Raw genomic sequence first — 19,368 nt, 5'->3', positions numbered from 1 at the left:
AGTGGGTTGCAACTCCTTGCCCAGCCCATGGCCTGACTGCTGACTCCCTCAACCCCGTCCTGATGGACGGAAGCACTTCTTGTGCACGCAGACCAGTTCTCCGCCATATCCTGTAGGCCTAGCACCTTCGGTTTGGGGCTGGGAATTGCTGCCCCACCCCAAAGTCATTTCTGTTTATCTTCGGGAAGCTTTGTTGTTAAACCTACAATCCCCATGAAGTTAATACTTTCTGTGGCTGGCATAGGGTTGAGATCGATATTTTTCACATGGAGAGCCAACGGACCCACACGAGTAACTGAAAAGAGCATCTCTTTCCCAGCGTTTTGCATCTATTTCCTGGCGTGAGTTTGGTTCTCGGATCTTTGTTCTGTTCTGTTGGTTTCGTCTGCAGTTTCTGCTGGCTGAGGAAGTTGTCCGTCTTTCCTTGTGGACGTCAGGGTATCTTCTGGACAGATATTCTTTCAAATGTTTTGCCCATATTTAATTGTGGTGGGTTTGGTTTGGTTTGGTCTTTATCTTTGGATTGTCAGAGTCGATCTGGATACAAACCCTTTGTCCGATCTATGCATTGCTTTTTCATGGTCTTAAGAATGCCTTTCAAGACCGGAAGTACTAAATTATGATGAAATGTAATTTATCGCATTTTCTTTTGTGAGTCAAACCTTTGGTGTCCTGTCTGAGAAAACGTGGCTTCCCCAGGGTGGTACAGAATGTCCCCTCTGTTTTCTTCTGGAAGGTTTATAGTCTCAGGTTTCACATTTAGCTTTGTGATTCACTTTGAATCCCTTTTTCTGTGTGATGTGAGGTAAGAGTCCAGGGTTTTGTTTTGTTTTTGTTTTCCAAACACATAGGCAGTTGTCCCAGCACCATTGTTGAAAAGGTTATGATTTTTCTATTGAAATAACTTGGCTGCTTTGTCAAAAATCAATCGACCACAAGAAGTGCGGGGCTATCCGGACTTTCTATTCTGTTTCATTGATCTGTTGTATTTATGTCATACTGTCTTGGTTCCGCTAGGCATCAGAGAAAACACCTAGCCTGACTTAAATTGTCTTAAGCTCACTGAAACATTTTATTTATTTTATTCCTTCAAAAGATTCATTTATTTTCGAGAGAAAGAGAGAGAGTGCATGAACGGGGGTGGGGGCAGAGGGAGAGAGAGAATCTTAAGCAGACTCCCCGCTGAGCACGGAGCTGAGATCATGACCTGAGCTGAAACTGAGAGTCACACGCTCAGCTGACTGTGCCCCCCAGGCGCCCCCCTTTTTCCTAAACTCACTGAGACACGTAGTCTATCTTGGTGAATGTCCCATGCGCACATAGGAGGAACGTGTGTTCTGCTGTCAGCAGGTGGAGGGCTCTCACTGGTTTGCTCCCACTGGTTCACAGGTGGTTCACCTGTTCTTACCTGTCCTATTTTGTGCCCAGAGGAGAGTTAAGATCTCCTGTCATAATTGTGGATTTAAGTGTCCTGTCACTGAGACCACTTTTCTCTTCCCTGTTTGTAACCTCTGTTATCAGGTGTAGGCAGACGTAAGTTTATTGTGCCTAATGTTAACATAATGTTATTATTTTTTTTTGATGGATTAGTGCCTTTTTAAAAAGAGTTATTTATTTATTTGGGATTGCAAGAGAGGGTGCACAGTGGGGAGGGGTGCAGGAGAGGCACAGAGAATCTCAAGGAGACTGTATTCCGTGCGGAGCCCGACGCGCCCCCATCCCCCGTATCATTATGAAATGTTAGGGTAGTCGGTGCGCGCTGTATATTTTCTTTCCTTTCACTGTTAACCTGCCTATATCTTTACATTTGTAGTCCATTTCTTGGAAACGGCATATGGATAGGTCTTGCCTCTTTAAGTCTCCTCTGAAATCTCTACCTTTTGATTGGAATTTTAAGTCCCTTTATAGTTAATGCAATTGTCAACGTGGCTGGTTGAAATCCCACCATCTTGCTAATGGCTTTCTATTTTACCCTTGCCCCTCTCTCCCTCCTTCCTTACCACGTTTCAGGATTAGTTAGTACATTCGCACAGATGTAATTACTCAGGAATATACATTCTATATATATGTACACACACACACACACGAATTGTAGGTATCTCTAGATAATGTATTTTTAGGATTCCATCTCATTTACACTGTTGGCTTATTAGCTCTGCATCTTCTTCAGTGGCTGCTCTGTGGCTTATGCTCTGTGTCCGGTAGCCATCGCGGTTCACTGCCTCACGTAGAACGGAAGAACTTCAGCACTTTGTGGTAACTTGCATTCTCGCAACCCCACCCTCCAAACTGTAGTCGTCGGTGCTTCACTTCTACACATGGTAAACTTTACATTTTATTACTTTTGTTTTGTGCCATTAATTTCCGTTTTCTCAATGGAGGGATAACTTATATACCATAAAACCCACCCATCGTGAATGTACAATTCAGTCATTTCGAGTAGCTTTATGGAGTTGTGCAGCCATCGTCACAGTGCAGTCCTGGGACCTTCCCATCACCCCAGAGCCTACTTAGGGTCCACACCTGTGCCCGCTCGGAAACTTCCATGCGACGTCTGTGCCCCCCCACCCCCCGCTGCCACCGCGATCGTCACATACGGATTGCATCTCTGTAGGTGCTAATCCCGGTGAGTCCGCCGTGGGCTGACTTCCCTGTGGGTGGAAGGATGGGCCTGGGCACCGAACCCCACCCGCTGCTTGTTTTGGGAGTTAGAGCTGTTGCAACGGTCATGTGGCTCCTTTGCGTGGCTGTGGCCGCGGCCGCTCCTCCGCCACAGCTCACGTGGCCTGCAAAGCCTAGACTATTCACTGTCTGGCCTCCTACAAGAAAAGTTTGCCAACCCCTGTTTCCTACAACCTCGTGTCTTTCAAAGAAGTGAAGACATGGACAGAGGGAAAAAGTATATTTATAGCCTCTCATACTCGCCGCAGATGTTGCGTTTTCCGCATTCTCCGCTCCTCCCGCAGACTCGAGTTGGTGTCCCACGTCCGTGTCTTTTCTCCCGCGCCTGGGCTGGAGAGGCAGACACGCCAGCAGTGGATTCTCCCGGGCTTTGCTCATTTGCAGATGTCTTCGTCTGCCTTTATTTTTGAAAGATGCTTTGCCAGACGTGGAAGTCTAGCTTCCCGACGTTTCTCCGTCAGCACCGAGAGCACGTCCGTGCACCCGCTCCTGGCTCCCGGGGCGGCAGGTGCTGACCGTGCCGTCCCGCCCTGTGCGGCTCAGGGTTCTCTTATTGCTTTCAAAATGTTCTGTCTTCATCGTGTGGGTGGTGATGTGTCGGGTCCGGACCTCTGTGTGTTTATCCTGCTGCGATGGCTGTGTCCTCGCGCGTCTACAGATGGCTTCCAGCCGCCTTTCTCCCCCCCCGCCCCTTTCTCTCCTCCTGAGACTCAGGCCGCTCACGTGCGGCTGGGCCAAACGTGGTCCCGCGCACCTCATAGGCACGGACACTTTCTTAAATCTTTTTTCCTCTGTTCTCCAAATTGGTCCATTTCTATTAATTTACAGGCTTCTCGATTCTTTCTCGTGGTGTGTCACATCAGCTCGTGAGCCGCTGTAGTATGTTTTAAACATTTCAATAGAAATTTACAATCTCTGGTTCCCTAGAACACCGTCTCTTCGCTGAGCCACGGTATTTTCCGTGTGTAGTAGTTGTCTGTCTGTGCTCAGTCCCACGTCTGCGGACGCTCAGAGTTTCCGCGAGTTGCTTTGTTCCCTGGTATGGGCCAGATGCTCCTGTTTCTCTGGGTGTCACGTAACTTCAGCTGAATGCTGGACACTATCGGTCAGATACTGCAGCGAGGCTGGATTCTGGCCCCCTCGGGGCTGTGGTTGGTGTTTCTCTGTGTTTGTTTAGTGATGTTCTTAGACGAAATCTGTGAAGGCTACTTGGCCTGAGTGCCCCTCGTGCGGGCTCACTGCGTCTGACCTGACGTCACCGCTTCCCCTCCGCATGTGCTTTCAGACCCAGTGTCCAGGATGGGGTGATGCGGGCACCAACAGTGCATGGACTAGCCTGGGCAACCCCCCCCCCCAGGGCCGCCATCTGGTCTCCCCACCTGCAGGGCTGCACTGACTCAGCTTCTCTCTTCGCAGTGTCTGGCCGGCAACTGCAACCTGAGGAGCTGGATGCAGAAACGGAAGAGGACCCCTCTGTAAGTGAGGCCCCGGGAAGGAGGCTTGCCCCCCTCACACGGCCCCCAGCCTTTCCTGGGCCTGTGCAGAGCCCAGCCAGCTGAGGGCTACCTGATTTTTCTCTCCTGCCAGGTGACCGAAGGGCCCGTGGACGAGATCATTCGGCCACGGCCACAGGGGTCCTCACCCGTGTATGAATACGCCACCGAGGCTGCCAGCTTTGGAGTCCCGGTAAGCCTGCTGCCCAGAGACCCACAGGCTGAGGGGAGGTGCAGGTGTGGGGCCACAGGTGGCTACGTCTCCTTCATCACCTTGTGTGGGCAACTCCCACCCATCTGTGCAGCCACGCGGCCCTGCCCTGCTGCCCACTGGGCCGCAGTTACGCCCGTCCCGCCATCCTCTCGGAGTCCTCCGGCCCCCAGGACCCCCCTTCAGTGGTCCAGATGCTGCGGGATGGCGTATGCCGGTGTGCGTGCAGAAAGAGCCCCCGTGCTCTGGATGTGTGTGTCCCCTTGCTGTCTCTGGAGAGGGCCCGGGGGAGGGCCTGGCAGCTGGCGTATTTCCTAAAAGACTCGTTCTTGCTGTGTTTCCTTCTTACCCTCCACACAAAACCCCAGTTCCTGGGGGGTCTGCCCTGGGTGTGGGTGTGGGGCCTGGGGCTGGGCCCTGTCAGGAAGCACCAGGGCCAAGAGTCACCCCCTCCAGCCAAGACATCCGCTCTGACAGCACACAGCACTGCTCTGGGGCCTCCCGGTCTCCTGAGTCCCTCCGGTGCCCGGGGCGGGGCAGATGCGTGACCTCTGGCATCTGTGGCTGCAGGAGGACACACCGAGGCGGCGGGCTTCCTCGGGCTCTGGGGGACGGAGATCTTGGTGGAAGCGAGATTCGGGGGACTCACGGACATTCTCCAGGATGAGTCGTCCTCAGGTGGGTGTGGCGGTGCCTGAGGGTCTGGGAGGTAGGCTCTCTGCAATGACCCCAGCCGGGGGGGGGGGGCTGGGTTGGAGCAAGGAGAGGGGCAAGGAGGCTCGGGAAGGGCCTGCTTGTTGCCCTCATCAGGCCTGGTCCAGGCGGGGGCTCCAGAGGCTGGTCTGGGCTTCAGCTGAGACGTCGGAGCCCAGACGCCCGGCCAGGGAGACCCAGGCACACAGACCTCCGTGTTCTCGGCCCGGCCACGGGTGAAGCTGCTGCCTGCTTCTTGCACAAACCATGGAAGGTGCTGGATTCTGGGGGCGCCCGGTGAGGAGGGTGCACTGCCCCGAGGCAGACTGTCCTCTCGCCCACGGCTCGGCTGGGCCCAAAGCGTCTGAGTCAGGCTGGCCATACGTCTGCTGTGTTACCCTTGGCACTCACTACCCTCCTCCGTTTGAACACCCACCGCCTTGGCAGCCATGGGCGCTTGGAGCGTGTGTGAAGAGTGAACAGGCTTCGGCCACCCCACGAGCAGAAGCCCCTCCTCTTTGCCATCGGAGCCCGTTGGGCTAGACAGCTGCTCCGAGGGCTGGCAGATGGGGGTGGGGATAAGAGGAGGCCGCTCCCCCAGGAGGTGGCTGGCGGCTGGCTTCCTCCGAAGCCTGGATTCGAGAGCCCGGGCCCTGGCTGGGGGCTCCTAGGCTTGCCCCGTGTCTCCTGGCTGATGGGCAGGACTCTGGGGTCCCCGTGCTCAGGGGAGGTAGGCCCCAAGCACTGATGCCCACCGGGGCATAGGCAGAAGCTCTCCACGGCCCTGATGTGCTTCTGCTGTGGTCCGTGCAGGAGGCCACAGAGGCGACGCTGACGACCGAGGTGGAAGCTGGAGCCAGCGGCTACAGTGTCACGGGTGGCGGAGACCAGGGCATCTTTGTGAAGCAAGTGCTGAAAGACTCCACGGCTGCCAAGCTCTTCAGCCTGAGAGAAGGTGCCATGACCGCCCTCCCTGGGGCCCCCGGGGCCTCCATCACGGACGGTGGGGGGAAGCTAGAGGAAAACGGGCCCTAGTGCTCAGGACGCCTCTGCTGAGACTGCTCGGCCACTTCCAGGCTGGGACAGCGGCTGTGCTGGGTATTCTGGCCAGGGCAGCGGGGTGGCCCCCTTCCCACGTAGGGCTCCTGGGGGGTGGGGCTGGGCCCCCAGGCCGCGGGCCTCTCTCCTCCATCCCGTAGCTGCCTGTCTCCGAGTCCTAGCGAGACCAGGGGAACGAACGCTGAGGGCCGCTCTGTTCCTGTCCAGGGGACCAGCTGCTCAGTGCAACCATCTTCTTTGACAACATAAAATATGAAGACGCTCTCAAGATTCTCCAGTACTCGGAGCCTTACAAGGTTCAGTTCCAAGTCAAGCGGAAACGTCCTGCCACAGAGGATGAGGAGGGTCCCTCCAGTGGGGCTCGGCGTGGCCCGAAGGGCAGTGAGAAGCAGGTAAGGCACCACAGCCAGGAGGCTGGGCCCCGCTGAGCTCCCCCCGCCCAGGGCTGAGGCTGAGAGGGGCTCCCACCACACGCTCTTCTGTCTCCGAGCCCGGGGCTCAGCTGTCTCGTACCAGCACCTGCAAGTTCACTCTCCTTGTACTTCAGGACGAAGATGGGGCTGATGGCTCCACGGAGACCCCCACACAGACCCTGGAAGGGAGTGGAGACCAGGAGAAACTGCTCACCAAGCCCAGGGAGGGCAGAGGCAGGCGGCCCCAGAAGGAGAGGCTGTCCTGGCCCAAATTCCAGTCAATAACGAGCAAGCGCAGGCCGGGACCGCGGCGGTCACACAGCTCCTCAGAGGCCTACGGGCGGGGAGATGGGCCCGACGTGTCCCCCACAAGCACAGACACGGAGGCCCCACTCCCCGCACAGGAGCAGGACCAGAAGGCAGCACCAGACGGCCAGCGAAGGACGAGGTTCCTGGGCCTGAGATTCAGGGTGGGCTCAGGGAAGGGTCCGACGCAGGAGGGGCAACCGAGCAGAGAGGTCCAAGGTGGAGCACTCCAGGCTGGGATCGTAGAGGAGGCCGGACCCCGGGAGGACACACAAGAGGCCACCGAGGCCACCGTGCACAGCGGGACAGAGGACAGGATGGCAGCGGTGGAGGAGGGGACACCGGCTCTGAAGGCAGAGCACCTCACAGAACCTGGTACCCCCAGCCCAGGAGCCCTGGGGGAAGGGGCCAGCATGGCGTCTGGACGCCAAAAAAAAGCAAAGGAGACTAAGGACCAGGAGGACACCAGGTCAAAATGGAAGCCTGGCGTGGGCTCAGGCCCACAAGGTGGGGAGGGCGACAGACAGGCGGCCCAGGACATAGAAATGGGGATTGCCAGATCGGCTCTGCAAGGCAAAGGAGACGCACAGGGCCGCCAACCCCAATTCCAAATCCAAATCCCCAATTTAAAAACACCCAAGTTTAAATTTTCCAAAGAAAAAAAGCAAGACACAGGAGGCATAGCAGCGCTGGCACAGGGGGACAGGCACGGAGAGGCCATTGCCGAGGAGACCCACACTGTGGAGGAGGGGGAACAAGGGCCAGCAGACCCCAGGGGGCCCTCAGTGCCCCTCCCAGCACGGGAAGACGGAGGAGCGGAAGGAGCAGAGACAGCTCACGGGGAAGGAGACAAAAAAGATGGGGACAAGGACAAAGGAGGGAGGGACGAAAGGAGGACAATGCTTAAGTTCAACATTCCCTCATTCGGGTGGTCTCCCAAAAAGGACATGAAGGCTGTTGGGGGAAAACACACACAAGACATGGAACAAAAAAAAGGAGGAGCAACAACAGCGCTAGACCAGCAGACAGAGGACAGACAAACAATAAGGGAAGAGGAGAAAAGAAAATTAGACACGACAGGGGGATATCTGCCTGCAACAGAGGAACAAACGCGGGAGACTCAGAGAGAGCAAGGAGACCTGTCCCTGGGAGACAAGGAGGTGGCCGCCAGAGACAGCAAGTTCAAGATGCCCAAGTTCAAGATGCCGTCCTTCGGCGTGTCGGCGCCGAGCAAGGATTTGGGAGCATCCGTGGACGTGTCCCTGCCCAAGCTGGCAGCCGAGGCCACGCTGCCCTCCCTGGGAGGAGAGGTGCCAGCCCCAGAGGGCGCCGTCCAACTGCCCACTGCTGACGTCGAGCTCCCCGGGGGAGAGCTGGAGGTGTCCCTCCCCGAGGGAGAGGTGGCTGTGCCCGGGCTGAAGGGCAAAGCAGAAGGGGTCAAGATCAAGGGCCAGCTGCCCAAAGTGCAGATGCCCAGCCTCAAGATGCCCAAGGTGGACATCAAGGCCCCCCAGGTGGACATCAAGGGCCCTCATATGGACGTCAAGGGGCCCAAACGGGAGCTGAAGGGCGCCAAAGGGGAGGTGAGCGCCCCCGACGTGGAGGTGTCCCTGCCCAGCGTGGAGGTGGACGCCCAGGTGCCCGGCGCCAAGCTGGAGGCTGACCTGTCCCTGGGAGACAAGGAGGTGGCCGCCAGAGACAGCAAGTTCAAGATGCCCAAGTTCAAGATGCCGTCCTTCGGCGTGTCGGCGCCGAGCAAGGATTTGGGAGCATCCGTGGACGTGTCCCTGCCCAAGCTGGCAGCCGAGGCCACGCTGCCCTCCCTGGGAGGAGAGGTGCCAGCCCCAGAGGGCGCCGTCCAACTGCCCACTGCTGACGTCGAGCTCCCCGGGGGAGAGCTGGAGGTGTCCCTCCCCGAGGGAGAGGTGGCTGTGCCCGGGCTGAAGGGCAAAGCAGAAGGGGTCAAGATCAAGGGCCAGCTGCCCAAAGTGCAGATGCCCAGCCTCAAGATGCCCAAGGTGGACATCAAGGCCCCCCAGGTGGACATCAAGGGCCCTCAGATGGACGTCAAGGGGCCCAAACGGGAGCTGAAGGGCGCCAAAGGGGAGGTGAGCGCCCCCGACGTGGAGGTGTCCCTGCCCAGCGTGGAGGTGGACGCCCAGGTGCCCGGCGCCAAGCTGGAGGCTGACCTGTCCCTGGGAGACAAGGAGGTGGCCGCCAGAGACAGCAAGTTCAAGATGCCCAAGTTCAAGATGCCGTCCTTCGGCACGTCGGCGCCGAGCAAGACCTTGGAGGCCTCGGTGGACGCGTCCCTGCCCAAAGTACAGGCTGAGGTGTCCGTGCCCTCCATAGCGGCCGAGGCCAAGACCAGTGACGTGACCATTGAGCTGCCATCTGCCGACCTAGACGTCAAGACGGCCGCGGTGGGCCTGAAGCTCCCTGAGGGCCAAGTGCCCGAGGCGGAGCTCCAGGAGCCCTCGGCCGGAGCCGGACTCAAAGGGCACCTGCCCAAGGTGCAGATGCCCAGCATCAAAATGCCCAAAGTGGACTTCAAGGCCCCCCAGGTGGACGTCAAGGGGCCCAAACTGGAGCTGAAGGGCGCCAAAGGGGAGGTGAGCGCCCCCGACGTGGAGGTGTCCCTGCCCAGCGTGGAGGTGGACGCCCAGGTGCCCGGCGCCAAGCTGGAGGCTGACCTGTCCCTGGGAGACAAGGAGGTGGCCGCCAGAGACAGCAAGTTCAAGATGCCCAAGTTCAAGATGCCGTCCTTCGGCGTGTCGGCGCCGAGCAAGGATTTGGGAGCATCCGTGGACGTGTCCCTGCCCAAGCTGGCAGCCGAGGCCACGCTGCCCTCCCTGGGAGGAGAGGTGCCAGCCCCAGAGGGCGCCGTCCAACTGCCCACTGCTGACGTCGAGCTCCCCGGGGGAGAGCTGGAGGTGTCCCTCCCCGAGGGAGAGGTGGCTGTGCCCGGGCTGAAGGGCAAAGCAGAAGGGGTCAAGATCAAGGGCCAGCTGCCCAAAGTGCAGATGCCCAGCCTCAAGATGCCCAAGGTGGACATCAAGGCCCCCCAGGTGGACATCAAGGGCCCCCAGGTGGACATCAAGGGGCCCAAACTGGAGCTGAAGGGCGCCAAAGGGGAGGTGAGCGCCCCCGACGTGGAGGTGTCCCTGCCCAGCGTGGAGGTGGACGCCCAGGTGCCCGGCGCCAAGCTGGAGGCTGACCTGTCCCTGGGAGACAAGGAGGTGGCCGCCAGAGACAGCAAGTTCAAGATGCCCAAGTTCAAGATGCCGTCCTTTGGCTCGTCGGCGCCGAGCAAGGATTTGGGAGCATCCGTGGACGTGTCCCTGCCCAAGCTGGCAGCCGAGGCCACGCTGCCCTCCCTGGGAGGAGAGGTGCCAGCCCCAGAGGGCGCCGTCCAACTGCCCACTGCTGACGTCGAGCTCCCCGGGGGAGAGCTGGAGGTGTCCCTCCCCGAGGGAGAGGTGGCTGTGCCCGGGCTGAAGGGCAAAGCAGAAGGGGTCAAGATCAAGGGCCAGCTGCCCAAAGTGCAGATGCCCAGCCTCAAGATGCCCAAGGTGGACATCAAGGCCCCCCAGGTGGACATCAAGGGCCCCCAGGTGGACGTCAAGGGGCCCAAACTGGAGCTGAAGGGCGCCAAAGGGGAGGTGAGCGCCCCCGACGTGGAGGTGTCCCTGCCCAGCGTGGAGGTGGACGCCCAGGTGCCCGGCGCCAAGCTGGAGGCTGACCTGTCCCTGGGAGACAAGGAGGTGGCCGCCAGAGACAGCAAGTTCAAGATGCCCAAGTTCAAGATGCCATCCTTCGGCACGTCGGCGCCGAGCAAGACCTTGGAGGCCTCGGTGGACGCGTCCCTGCCCAAAGTACAGGCTGAGGTGTCCGTGCCCTCCATAGCGGCCGAGGCCAAGACCAGTGACGTGACCATTGAGCTGCCATCTGCCGACCTAGACGTCAAGACGGCCGCGGTGGGCCTGAAGCTCCCTGAGGGCCAAGTGCCCGAGGCGGAGCTCCAGGAGCCCTCGGCCGGAGCCGGACTCAAAGGGCACCTGCCCAAGGTGCAGATGCCCAGCATCAAAATGCCCAAAGTGGACTTCAAGGCCCCCCAGGTGGACGTCAAGGGGCCCAAACTGGAGCTGAAGGGCGCCAAAGGGGAGGTGAGCGCCCCCGACGTGGAGGTGTCCCTGCCCAGCGTGGAGGTGGACGCCCAGGTGCCCGGCGCCAAGCTGGAGGCTGACCTGTCCCTGGGAGACAAGGAGGTGGCCGCCAGAGACAGCAAGTTCAAGATGCCCAAGTTCAAGATGCCGTCCTTCGGCGCGTCGGCGCCGAGCAAGGATCTGGGAGCATCCGTGGACGTGTCCCTGCCCAAGCTGGCAGCCGAGGCCACGCTGCCCTCCCTGGGAGGAGAGGTGCCAGCCCCAGAGGGCGCCGTCCAACTGCCCACTGCTGACGTCGAGCTCCCCGGGGGAGAGCTGGAGGTGTCCCTCCCCGAGGGAGAGGTGGCTGTGCCCGGGCTGAAGGGCAAAGCAGAAGGGGTCAAGATCAAGGGCCAGCTGCCCAAAGTGCAGATGCCCAGCCTCAAGATGCCCAAGGTGGACATCAAGGCCCCCCAGGTGGACATCAAGGGCCCCCAGGTGGACGTCAAGGGGCCCAAACTGGAGCTGAAGGGCGCCAAAGGGGAGGTGAGCGCCCCCGACGTGGAGGTGTCCCTGCCCAGCGTGGAGGTGGACGCCCAGGTGCCCGGCGCCAAGCTGGAGGCTGACCTGTCCCTGGGAGACAAGGAGGTGGCCGCCAGAGACAGCAAGTTCAAGATGCCCAAGTTCAAGATGCCGTCCTTCGGCACGTCGGCGCCGAGCAAGACCTTGGAGGCCTCGGTGGACGCGTCCCTGCCCAAAGTACAGGCTGAGGTGTCCGTGCCCTCCATAGCGGCCGAGGCCAAGACCAGTGACGTGACCATTGAGCTGCCATCTGCCGACCTAGACGTCAAGACGGCCGCGGTGGGCCTGAAGCTCCCTGAGGGCCAAGTGCCCGAGGCGGAGCTCCAGGAGCCCTCGGCCGGAGCCGGACTCAAAGGGCACCTGCCCAAGGTGCAGATGCCCAGCATCAAAATGCCCAAAGTGGACTTCAAGGCCCCCCAGGTGGACGTCAAGGGGCCCAAACTGGAGCTGAAGGGCGCCAAAGGGGAGGTGAGCGCCCCCGACGTGGAGGTGTCCCTGCCCAGTGTGGAGGTGGACGCCCAGGTGCCCGGCGCCAAGCTGGAGGCTGACCTGTCCCTGGGAGACAAGGAGGTGGCCGCCAGAGACAGCAAGTTCAAGATGCCCAAGTTCAAGATGCCGTCCTTCGGCACGTCGGCGCCGAGCAAGGATTTGGGAGCATCCGTGGACGTGTCCCTGCCCAAGCTGGCAGCCGAGGCCACGCTGCCCTCCCTGGGAGGAGAGGTGCCAGCCCCAGAGGGCGCCGTCCAACTGCCCACTGCTGACGTCGAGCTCCCCGGGGGAGAGCTGGAGGTGTCCCTCCCCGAGGGAGAGGTGGCTGTGCCCGGGCTGAAGGGCAAAGCAGAAGGGGTCAAGATCAAGGGCCAGCTGCCCAAAGTGCAGATGCCCAGCCTCAAGATGCCCAAGGTGGACATCAAGGCCCCCCAGGTGGACATCAAGGGCCCCCAGGTGGACGTCAAGGGGCCCAAACTGGAGCTGAAGGGCGCCAAAGGGGAGGTGAGCGCCCCCGACGTGGAGGTGTCCCTGCCCAGCGTGGAGGTGGACGCCCAGGTGCCCGGCGCCAAGCTGGAGGCTGACCTGTCCCTGGGAGACAAGGAGGTGGCCGCCAGAGACAGCAAGTTCAAGATGCCCAAGTTCAAGATGCCGTCCTTCGGCACGTCGGCGCCGAGCAAGACCTTGGAGGCCTCGGTGGACGCGTCCCTGCCCAAAGTACAGGCTGAGGTGTCCGTGCCCTCCATAGCGGCCGAGGCCAAGACCAGTGACGTGACCATTGAGCTGCCATCTGCCGACCTAGACGTCAAGACGGCCGCGGTGGGCCTGAAGCTCCCTGAGGGCCAAGTGCCCGAGGCGGAGCTCCAGGAGCCCTCGGCCGGAGCCGGACTCAAAGGGCACCTGCCCAAGGTGCAGATGCCCAGCATCAAAATGCCCAAAGTGGACTTCAAGGCCCCCCAGGTGGACGTCAAGGGGCCCAAACTGGAGCTGAAGGGCGCCAAAGGGGAGGTGAGCGCCCCCGACGTGGAGGTGTCCCTGCCCAGCGTGGAGGTGGACGCCCAGGTGCCCGGCGCCAAGCTGGAGGCTGACCTGTCCCTGGGAGACAAGGAGGTGGCCGCCAGAGACAGCAAGTTCAAGATGCCCAAGTTCAAGATGCCGTCCTTCGGCGCGTCGGCGCCGAGCAAGGATTTGGGAGCATCCGTGGACGTGTCCCTGCCCAAGCTGGCAGCCGAGGCCACGCTGCCCTCCCTGGGAGGAGAGGTGCCAGCCCCAGAGGGCGCCGTCCAACTGCCCACTGCTGACGTCGAGCTCCCCGGGGGAGAGCTGGAGGTGTCCCTCCCCGAGGGAGAGGTGGCTGTGCCCGGGCTGAAGGGCAAAGCAGAAGGGGTCAAGATCAAGGGCCAGCTGCCCAAAGTGCAGATGCCCAGCCTCAAGATGCCCAAGGTGGACATCAAGGCCCCCCAGGTGGACATCAAGGGCCCCCAGGTGGACGTCAAGGGGCCCAAACTGGAGCTGAAGGGCGCCAAAGGGGAGGTGAGCGCCCCCGACGTGGAGGTGTCCCTGCCCAGCGTGGAGGTGGACGCCCAGGTGCCCGGCGCCAAGCTGGAGGCTGACCTGTCCCTGGGAGACAAGGAGGTGGCCGCCAGAGACAGCAAGTTCAAGATGCCCAAGTTCAAGATGCCGTCCTTCGGCACGTCGGCGCCGAGCAAGACCTTGGAGGCCTCGGTGGACGCGTCCCTGCCCAAAGTACAGGCTGAGGTGTCCGTGCCCTCCATAGCGGCCGAGGCCAAGACCAGTGACGTGACCAGTGAGCTGCCATCTGCCGACCTAGACGTCAAGACGGCCGCGGTGGGCCTGAAGCTCCCTGAGGGCCAAGTGCCCGAGGCGGAGCTCCAGGAGCCCTCAGCCGGAGCCGGACTCAAAGGGCACCTGCCCAAGGTGCAGATGCCCAGCATCAAAATGCCCAAAGTGGACTTCAAGGCCCCCCAGGTGGACGTCAAGGGGCCCAAACTGGAGCTGAAGGGCGCCAAAGGGGAGGTGAGCGCCCCCGACGTGGAGGTGTCCCTGCCCAGCGTGGAGGTGGACGCCCAGGTGCCCGGCGCCAAGCTGGAGGCTGACCTGTCCCTGGGAGACAAGGAGGTGGCCGCCAGAGACAGCAAGTTCAAGATGCCCAAGTTCAAGATGCCGTCCTTCGGCGTGTCGGCGCCGAGCAAGGATTTGGGAGCATCCGTGGACGTGTCCCTGCCCAAGCTGGCAGCCGAGGCCACGCTGCCCTCCCTGGGAGGAGAGGTGCCAGCCCCAGAGGGCGCCGTCCAACTGCCCACTGCTGATGTCGAGCTCCCCGGGGGAGAGCTGGAGGTGTCCCTCCCCGAGGGAGAGGTGGCTGTGCCCGGGCTGAAGGGCAAAGCAGAAGGGGTCAAGATCAAGGGCCAGCTGCCCAAAGTGCAGATGCCCAGCCTCAAGATGCCCAAGGTGGACATCAAGGCCCCCCAGGTGGACATCAAGGGCCCCCAGGTGGACGTCAAGGGGCCCAAACTGGAGCTGAAGGGCGCCAAAGGGGAGGTGAGCGCCCCCGACGTGGAGGTGTCCCTGCCCAGCGTGGAGGTGGACGCCCAGGTGCCCGGCGCCAAGCTGGAGGCTGACCTGTCCCTGGGAGACAAGGAGGTGGCCGCCAGAGACAGCAAGTTCAAGATGCCCAAGTTCAAGATGCCGTCCTTCGGCACGTCGGCGCCGAGCAAGACCTTGGAGGCCTCGGTGGACGCGTCCCTGCCCAAAGTACAGGCTGAGGTGTCCGTGCCCTCCATAGCGGCCGAGGCCAAGACCAGTGACGTGACCACTGAGCTGCCATCTGCCGACCTAGACGTCAAGACGGCCGCGGTGGGCCTGAAGCTCCCTGAGGGCCAAGTGCCCGAGGCGGAGCTCCAGGAGCCCTCGGCCGGAGCCGGACTCAAAGGGCACCTGCCCAAGGTGCAGATGCCCAGCATCAAAATGCCCAAAGTGGACTTCAAGGCCCCCCAGGTGGACGTCAAGGGGCCCAAACTGGAGCTGAAGGGCGCCAAAGGGGAGGTGAGCGCCCCCGACGTGGAGGTGTCCCTGCCCAGCGTGGAGGTGGACGCCCAGGTGCCCGGCGCCAAGCTGGAGGCTGACCTGTCCCTGGGAGACAAGGAGGTGGCCGCCAGAGACAGCAAGTTCAAGATGCCCAAGTTCAAGATGCCGTCCTTCGGCGCGTCGGCGCCGAGCAAGGATTTGGGAGCATCCGTGGACGTGTCCCTGCCCAAGCTGGCAGCCGAGGCCACGCTGCCCTCCCTGGGAGGAGAGGTGCCAGCCCCAGAGGGCGCCGTCCAACTGCCCACTGCTGACGTCGAGCTCCCCGGGGGAGAGCTGGAGGTGTCCCTCCCCGAGGGAGAGGTGGCTGTGCCCGGGCTGAAGGGCAAAGCAGAAGGGGTCAAGATCAAGGGCCAGCTGCCCAAAGTGCAGATGCCCAGCCTCAAGATGCCCAAGGTGGACATCAAGGCCCCCCAGGTGGACATCAAGGGCCCCCAGGTGGACGTCAAGGGGCCCAAACTGGAGCTGAAGGGCGCCAAAGGGGAGGTGAGCGCCCCCGACGTGGAGGTGTCCCTGCCCAGCGTGGAGGTGGACGCCCAGGTGCCCGGCGCCAAGCTGGAGGCTGACCTGTCCCTGGGAGACAAGGAGGTGGCCGCCAGAGACAGCAAGTTCAAGATGCCCAAGTTCAAGATGCCGTCCTTCGGCACGTCGGCGCCGAGCAAGACCTTGGAGGCCTCGGTGGACGCGTCCCTGCCCAAAGTACAGGCTGAGGTGTCCGTGCCCTCCATAGCGGCCGAGGCCAAGACCAGTGACGTGACCATTGAGCTGCCATCTGCCGACCTAGACGTCAAGACGGCCGCGGTGGGCCTGAAGCTCCCTGAGGGCCAAGTGCCCGAGGCGGAGCTCCAGGAGCCCTCGGCCGGAGCCGGACTCAAAGGGCACCTGCCCAAGGTGCAGATGCCCAGCATCAAAATGCCCAAAGTGGACTTCAAGGCCCCCCAGGTGGACGTCAAGGGGCCCAAACTGGAGCTGAAGGGCGCCAAAGGGGAGGTGAGCGCCCCCGACGTGGAGGTGTCCCTGCCCAGCGTGGAGGTGGACGCCCAGGTGCCCGGCGCCAAGCTGGAGGCTGACCTGTCCCTGGGAGACAAGGAGGTGGCCGCCAGAGACAGCAAGTTCAAGATGCCCAAGTTCAAGATGCCGTCCTTCGGCGTGTCGGCGCCGAGCAAGGATTTGGGAGCATCCGTGGACGTGTCCCTGCCCAAGCTGGCAGCCGAGGCCACGCTGCCCTCCCTGGGAGGAGAGGTGCCAGCCCCAGAGGGCGCCGTCCAACTGCCCACTGCTGACGTCGAGCTCCCCGGGGGAGAGCTGGAGGTGTCCCTCCCCGAGGGAGAGGTGGCTGTGCCCGGGCTGAAGGGCAAAGCAGAAGGGGTCAAGATCAAGGGCCAGCTGCCCAAAGTGCAGATGCCCAGCCTCAAGATGCCCAAGGTGGACATCAAGGCCCCCCAGGTGGACATCAAGGGCCCCCAGGTGGACGTCAAGGGGCCCAAACTGGAGCTGAAGGGCGCCAAAGGGGAGGTGAGCGCCCCCGACGTGGAGGTGTCCCTGCCCAGCGTGGAGGTGGACGCCCAGGTGCCCGGCGCCAAGCTGGAGGCTGACCTGTCCCTGGGAGACAAGGAGGTGGCCGCCAGAGACAGCAAGTTCAAGATGCCCAAGTTCAAGATGCCGTCCTTCGGCACGTCGGCGCCGAGCAAGACCTTGGAGGCCTCGGTGGACGCGTCCCTGCCCAAAGTACAGGCTGAGGTGTCCGTGCCCTCCATAGCGGCCGAGGCCAAGACCAGTGACGTGACCATTGAGCTGCCATCTGCCGACCTAGACGTCAAGACGGCCGCGGTGGGCCTGAAGCTCCCTGAGGGCCAAGTGCCCGAGGCGGAGCTCCAGGAGCCCTCGGCCGGAGCCGGACTCAAAGGGCACCTGCCCAAGGTGCAGATGCCCAGCATCAAAATGCCCAAAGTGGACTTCAAGGCCCCCCAGGTGGACGTCAAGGGGCCCAAACTGGAGCTGAAGGGCGCCAAAGGGGAGGTGAGCGCCCCCGACGTGGAGGTGTCCCTGCCCAGCGTGGAGGTGGACGCCCAGGTGCCCGGCGCCAAGCTGGAGGCTGACCTGTCCCTGGGAGACAAGGAGGTGGCCGCCAGAGACAGCAAGTTCAAGATGCCCAAGTTCAAGATGCCGTCCTTCGGCGCGTCGGCGCCGAGCAAGGATTTGGGAGCATCCGTGGACGTGTCCCTGCCCAAGCTGGCAGCCGAGGCCACGCTGCCCTCCCTGGGAGGAGAGGTGCCAGCCCCAGAGGGCGCCGTCCAACTGCCCACTGCTGACGTCGAGCTCCCCGGGGGAGAGCTGGAGGTGTCCCTCCCCGAGGGAGAGGTGGCTGTGCCCGGGCTGAAGGGCAAAGCAGAAGGGGTCAAGATCAAGGGCCAGCTGCCCAAAGTGCAGATGCCCAGCCTCAAGATGCCCAAGGTGGACATCAAGGCCCCCCAGGTGGACATCAAGGGCCCCCAGGTGGACGTCAAGGGGCCCAAACTGGAGCTGAAGGGCGCCAAAGGGGAGGTGAGCGCCCCCGACGTGGAGGTGTCCCTGCCCAGCGTGGAGGTGGACGCCCAGGTGCCCGGCGCCAAGCTGGAGGCTGACCTGTCCCTGGGAGACAAGGAGGTGGCCGCCAGAGACAGCAAGTTCAAGATGCCCAAGTTCAAGATGCCGTCCTTCGGCACGTCGGCGCCGAGCAAGACCTTGGAGGCCTCGGTGGACGCGTCCCTGCCCAAAGTACAGGCTGAGGTGTCCGTGCCCTCCATAGCGGCCGAGGCCAAGACCAGTGACGTGACCATTGAGCTGCCATCTGCCGACCTAGACGTCAAGACGGCCGCGGTGGGCCTGAAGCTCCCTGAGGGCCAAGTGCCCGAGGCGGAGCTCCAGGAGCCCTCGGCCGGAGCCGGACTCAAAGGGCACCTGCCCAAGGTGCAGATGCCCAGCATCAAAATGCCCAAAGTGGACTTCAAGGCCCCCCAGGTGGACGTCAAGGGGCCCAAACTGGAGCTGAAGGGCGCCAAAGGGGAGGTGAGCGCCCCCGACGTGGAGGTGTCCCTGCCCAGCGTGGAGGTGGACGCCCAGGTGCCCGGCGCCAAGCTGGAGGCTGACCTGTCCCTGGGAGACAAGGAGGTGGCCGCCAGAGACAGCAAGTTCAAGATGCCCAAGTTCAAGATGCCGTCCTTCGGCGTGTCGGCGCCGAGCAAGGATTTGGGAGCATCCGTGGACGTGTCCCTGCCCAAGCTGGCAGCCGAGGCCACGCTGCCCTCCCTGGGAGGAGAGGTGCCAGCCCCAGAGGGCGCCGTCCAACTGCCCACTGCTGATGTCGAGCTCCCCGGGGGAGAGCTGGAGGTGTCCCTCCCCGAGGGAGAGGTGGCTGTGCCCGGGCTGAAGGGCAAAGCAGAAGGGGTCAAGATCAAGGGCCAGCTGCCCAAAGTGCAGATGCCCAGCCTCAAGATGCCCAAGGTGGACATCAAGGCCCCCCAGGTGGACATCAAGGGCCCCCAGGTGGACGTCAAGGGGCCCAAACTGGAGCTGAAGGGCGCCAAAGGGGAGGTGAGCGCCCCCGACGTGGAGGTGTCCCTGCCCAGCGTGGAGGTGGACGCCCAGGTGCCCGGCGCCAAGCTGGAGGCTGACCTGTCCCTGGGAGACAAGGAGGTGGCCGCCAGAGACAGCAAGTTCAAGATGCCCAAGTTCAAGATGCCGTCCTTCGGCACGTCGGCGCCGAGCAAGACCTTGGAGGCCTCGGTGGACGCGTCCCTGCCCAAAGTACAGGCTGAGGTGTCCGTGCCCTCCATAGCGGCCGAGGCCAAGACCAGTGACGTGACCACTGAGCTGCCATCTGCCGACCTAGACGTCAAGACGGCCGCGGTGGGCCTGAAGCTCCCTGAGGGCCAAGTGCCCGAGGCGGAGCTCCAGGAGCCCTCGGCCGGAGCCGGACTCAAAGGGCACCTGCCCAAGGTGCAGATGCCCAGCATCAAAATGCCCAAAGTGGACTTCAAGGCCCCCCAGGTGGACGTCAAGGGGCCCAAACTGGAGCTGAAGGGCGCCAAAGGGGAGGTGAACGCCCCCGACGTGGAGGTGTCCCTGCCCAGCGTGGAGGTGGACGCCCAGGTGCCCGGCGCCAAGCTGGAGGCTGACCTGTCCCTGGGAGACAAGGAGGTGGCCGCCAG

General features: G+C 62.1%; 1 protein-coding gene across 3 annotated transcripts in view; it reads left to right on the top strand.

Annotated features, from left to right (window-relative positions):
* The window catches only part of AHNAK2 (AHNAK nucleoprotein 2), a 37,110-nt gene that overhangs the window by 8,257 nt on the left and 9,485 nt on the right, over positions 1–19,368 (top strand). For all 3 annotated transcript variants that reach the window (XM_087856306.1, XM_087856304.1, XM_087856305.1), the window contains exons 2-7: positions 4,099–4,157; positions 4,270–4,368; positions 4,957–5,064; positions 5,893–6,034; positions 6,346–6,530; positions 6,686–19,255. In XM_087856306.1, coding sequence (XP_087712432.1) covers positions 5,050–5,064; positions 5,893–6,034; positions 6,346–6,530; positions 6,686–19,255 — 12,912 coding nt within the window. In that variant the 5' untranslated portion in view covers positions 4,099–4,157; positions 4,270–4,368; positions 4,957–5,049. The remainder of the gene's footprint in view (positions 1–4,098; positions 4,158–4,269; positions 4,369–4,956; positions 5,065–5,892; positions 6,035–6,345; positions 6,531–6,685; positions 19,256–19,368) is intronic.

This window comes from Ursus americanus, chromosome 26 (assembly GCF_024610735.1).
Source record: "Ursus americanus isolate L20-20 chromosome 26, mUrsAme1.1.p, whole genome shotgun sequence".
NCBI lineage: Eukaryota > Metazoa > Chordata > Mammalia > Carnivora > Ursidae > Ursus > Ursus americanus.
This window is presented reverse-complemented; position numbering and strand designations above follow the sequence as displayed.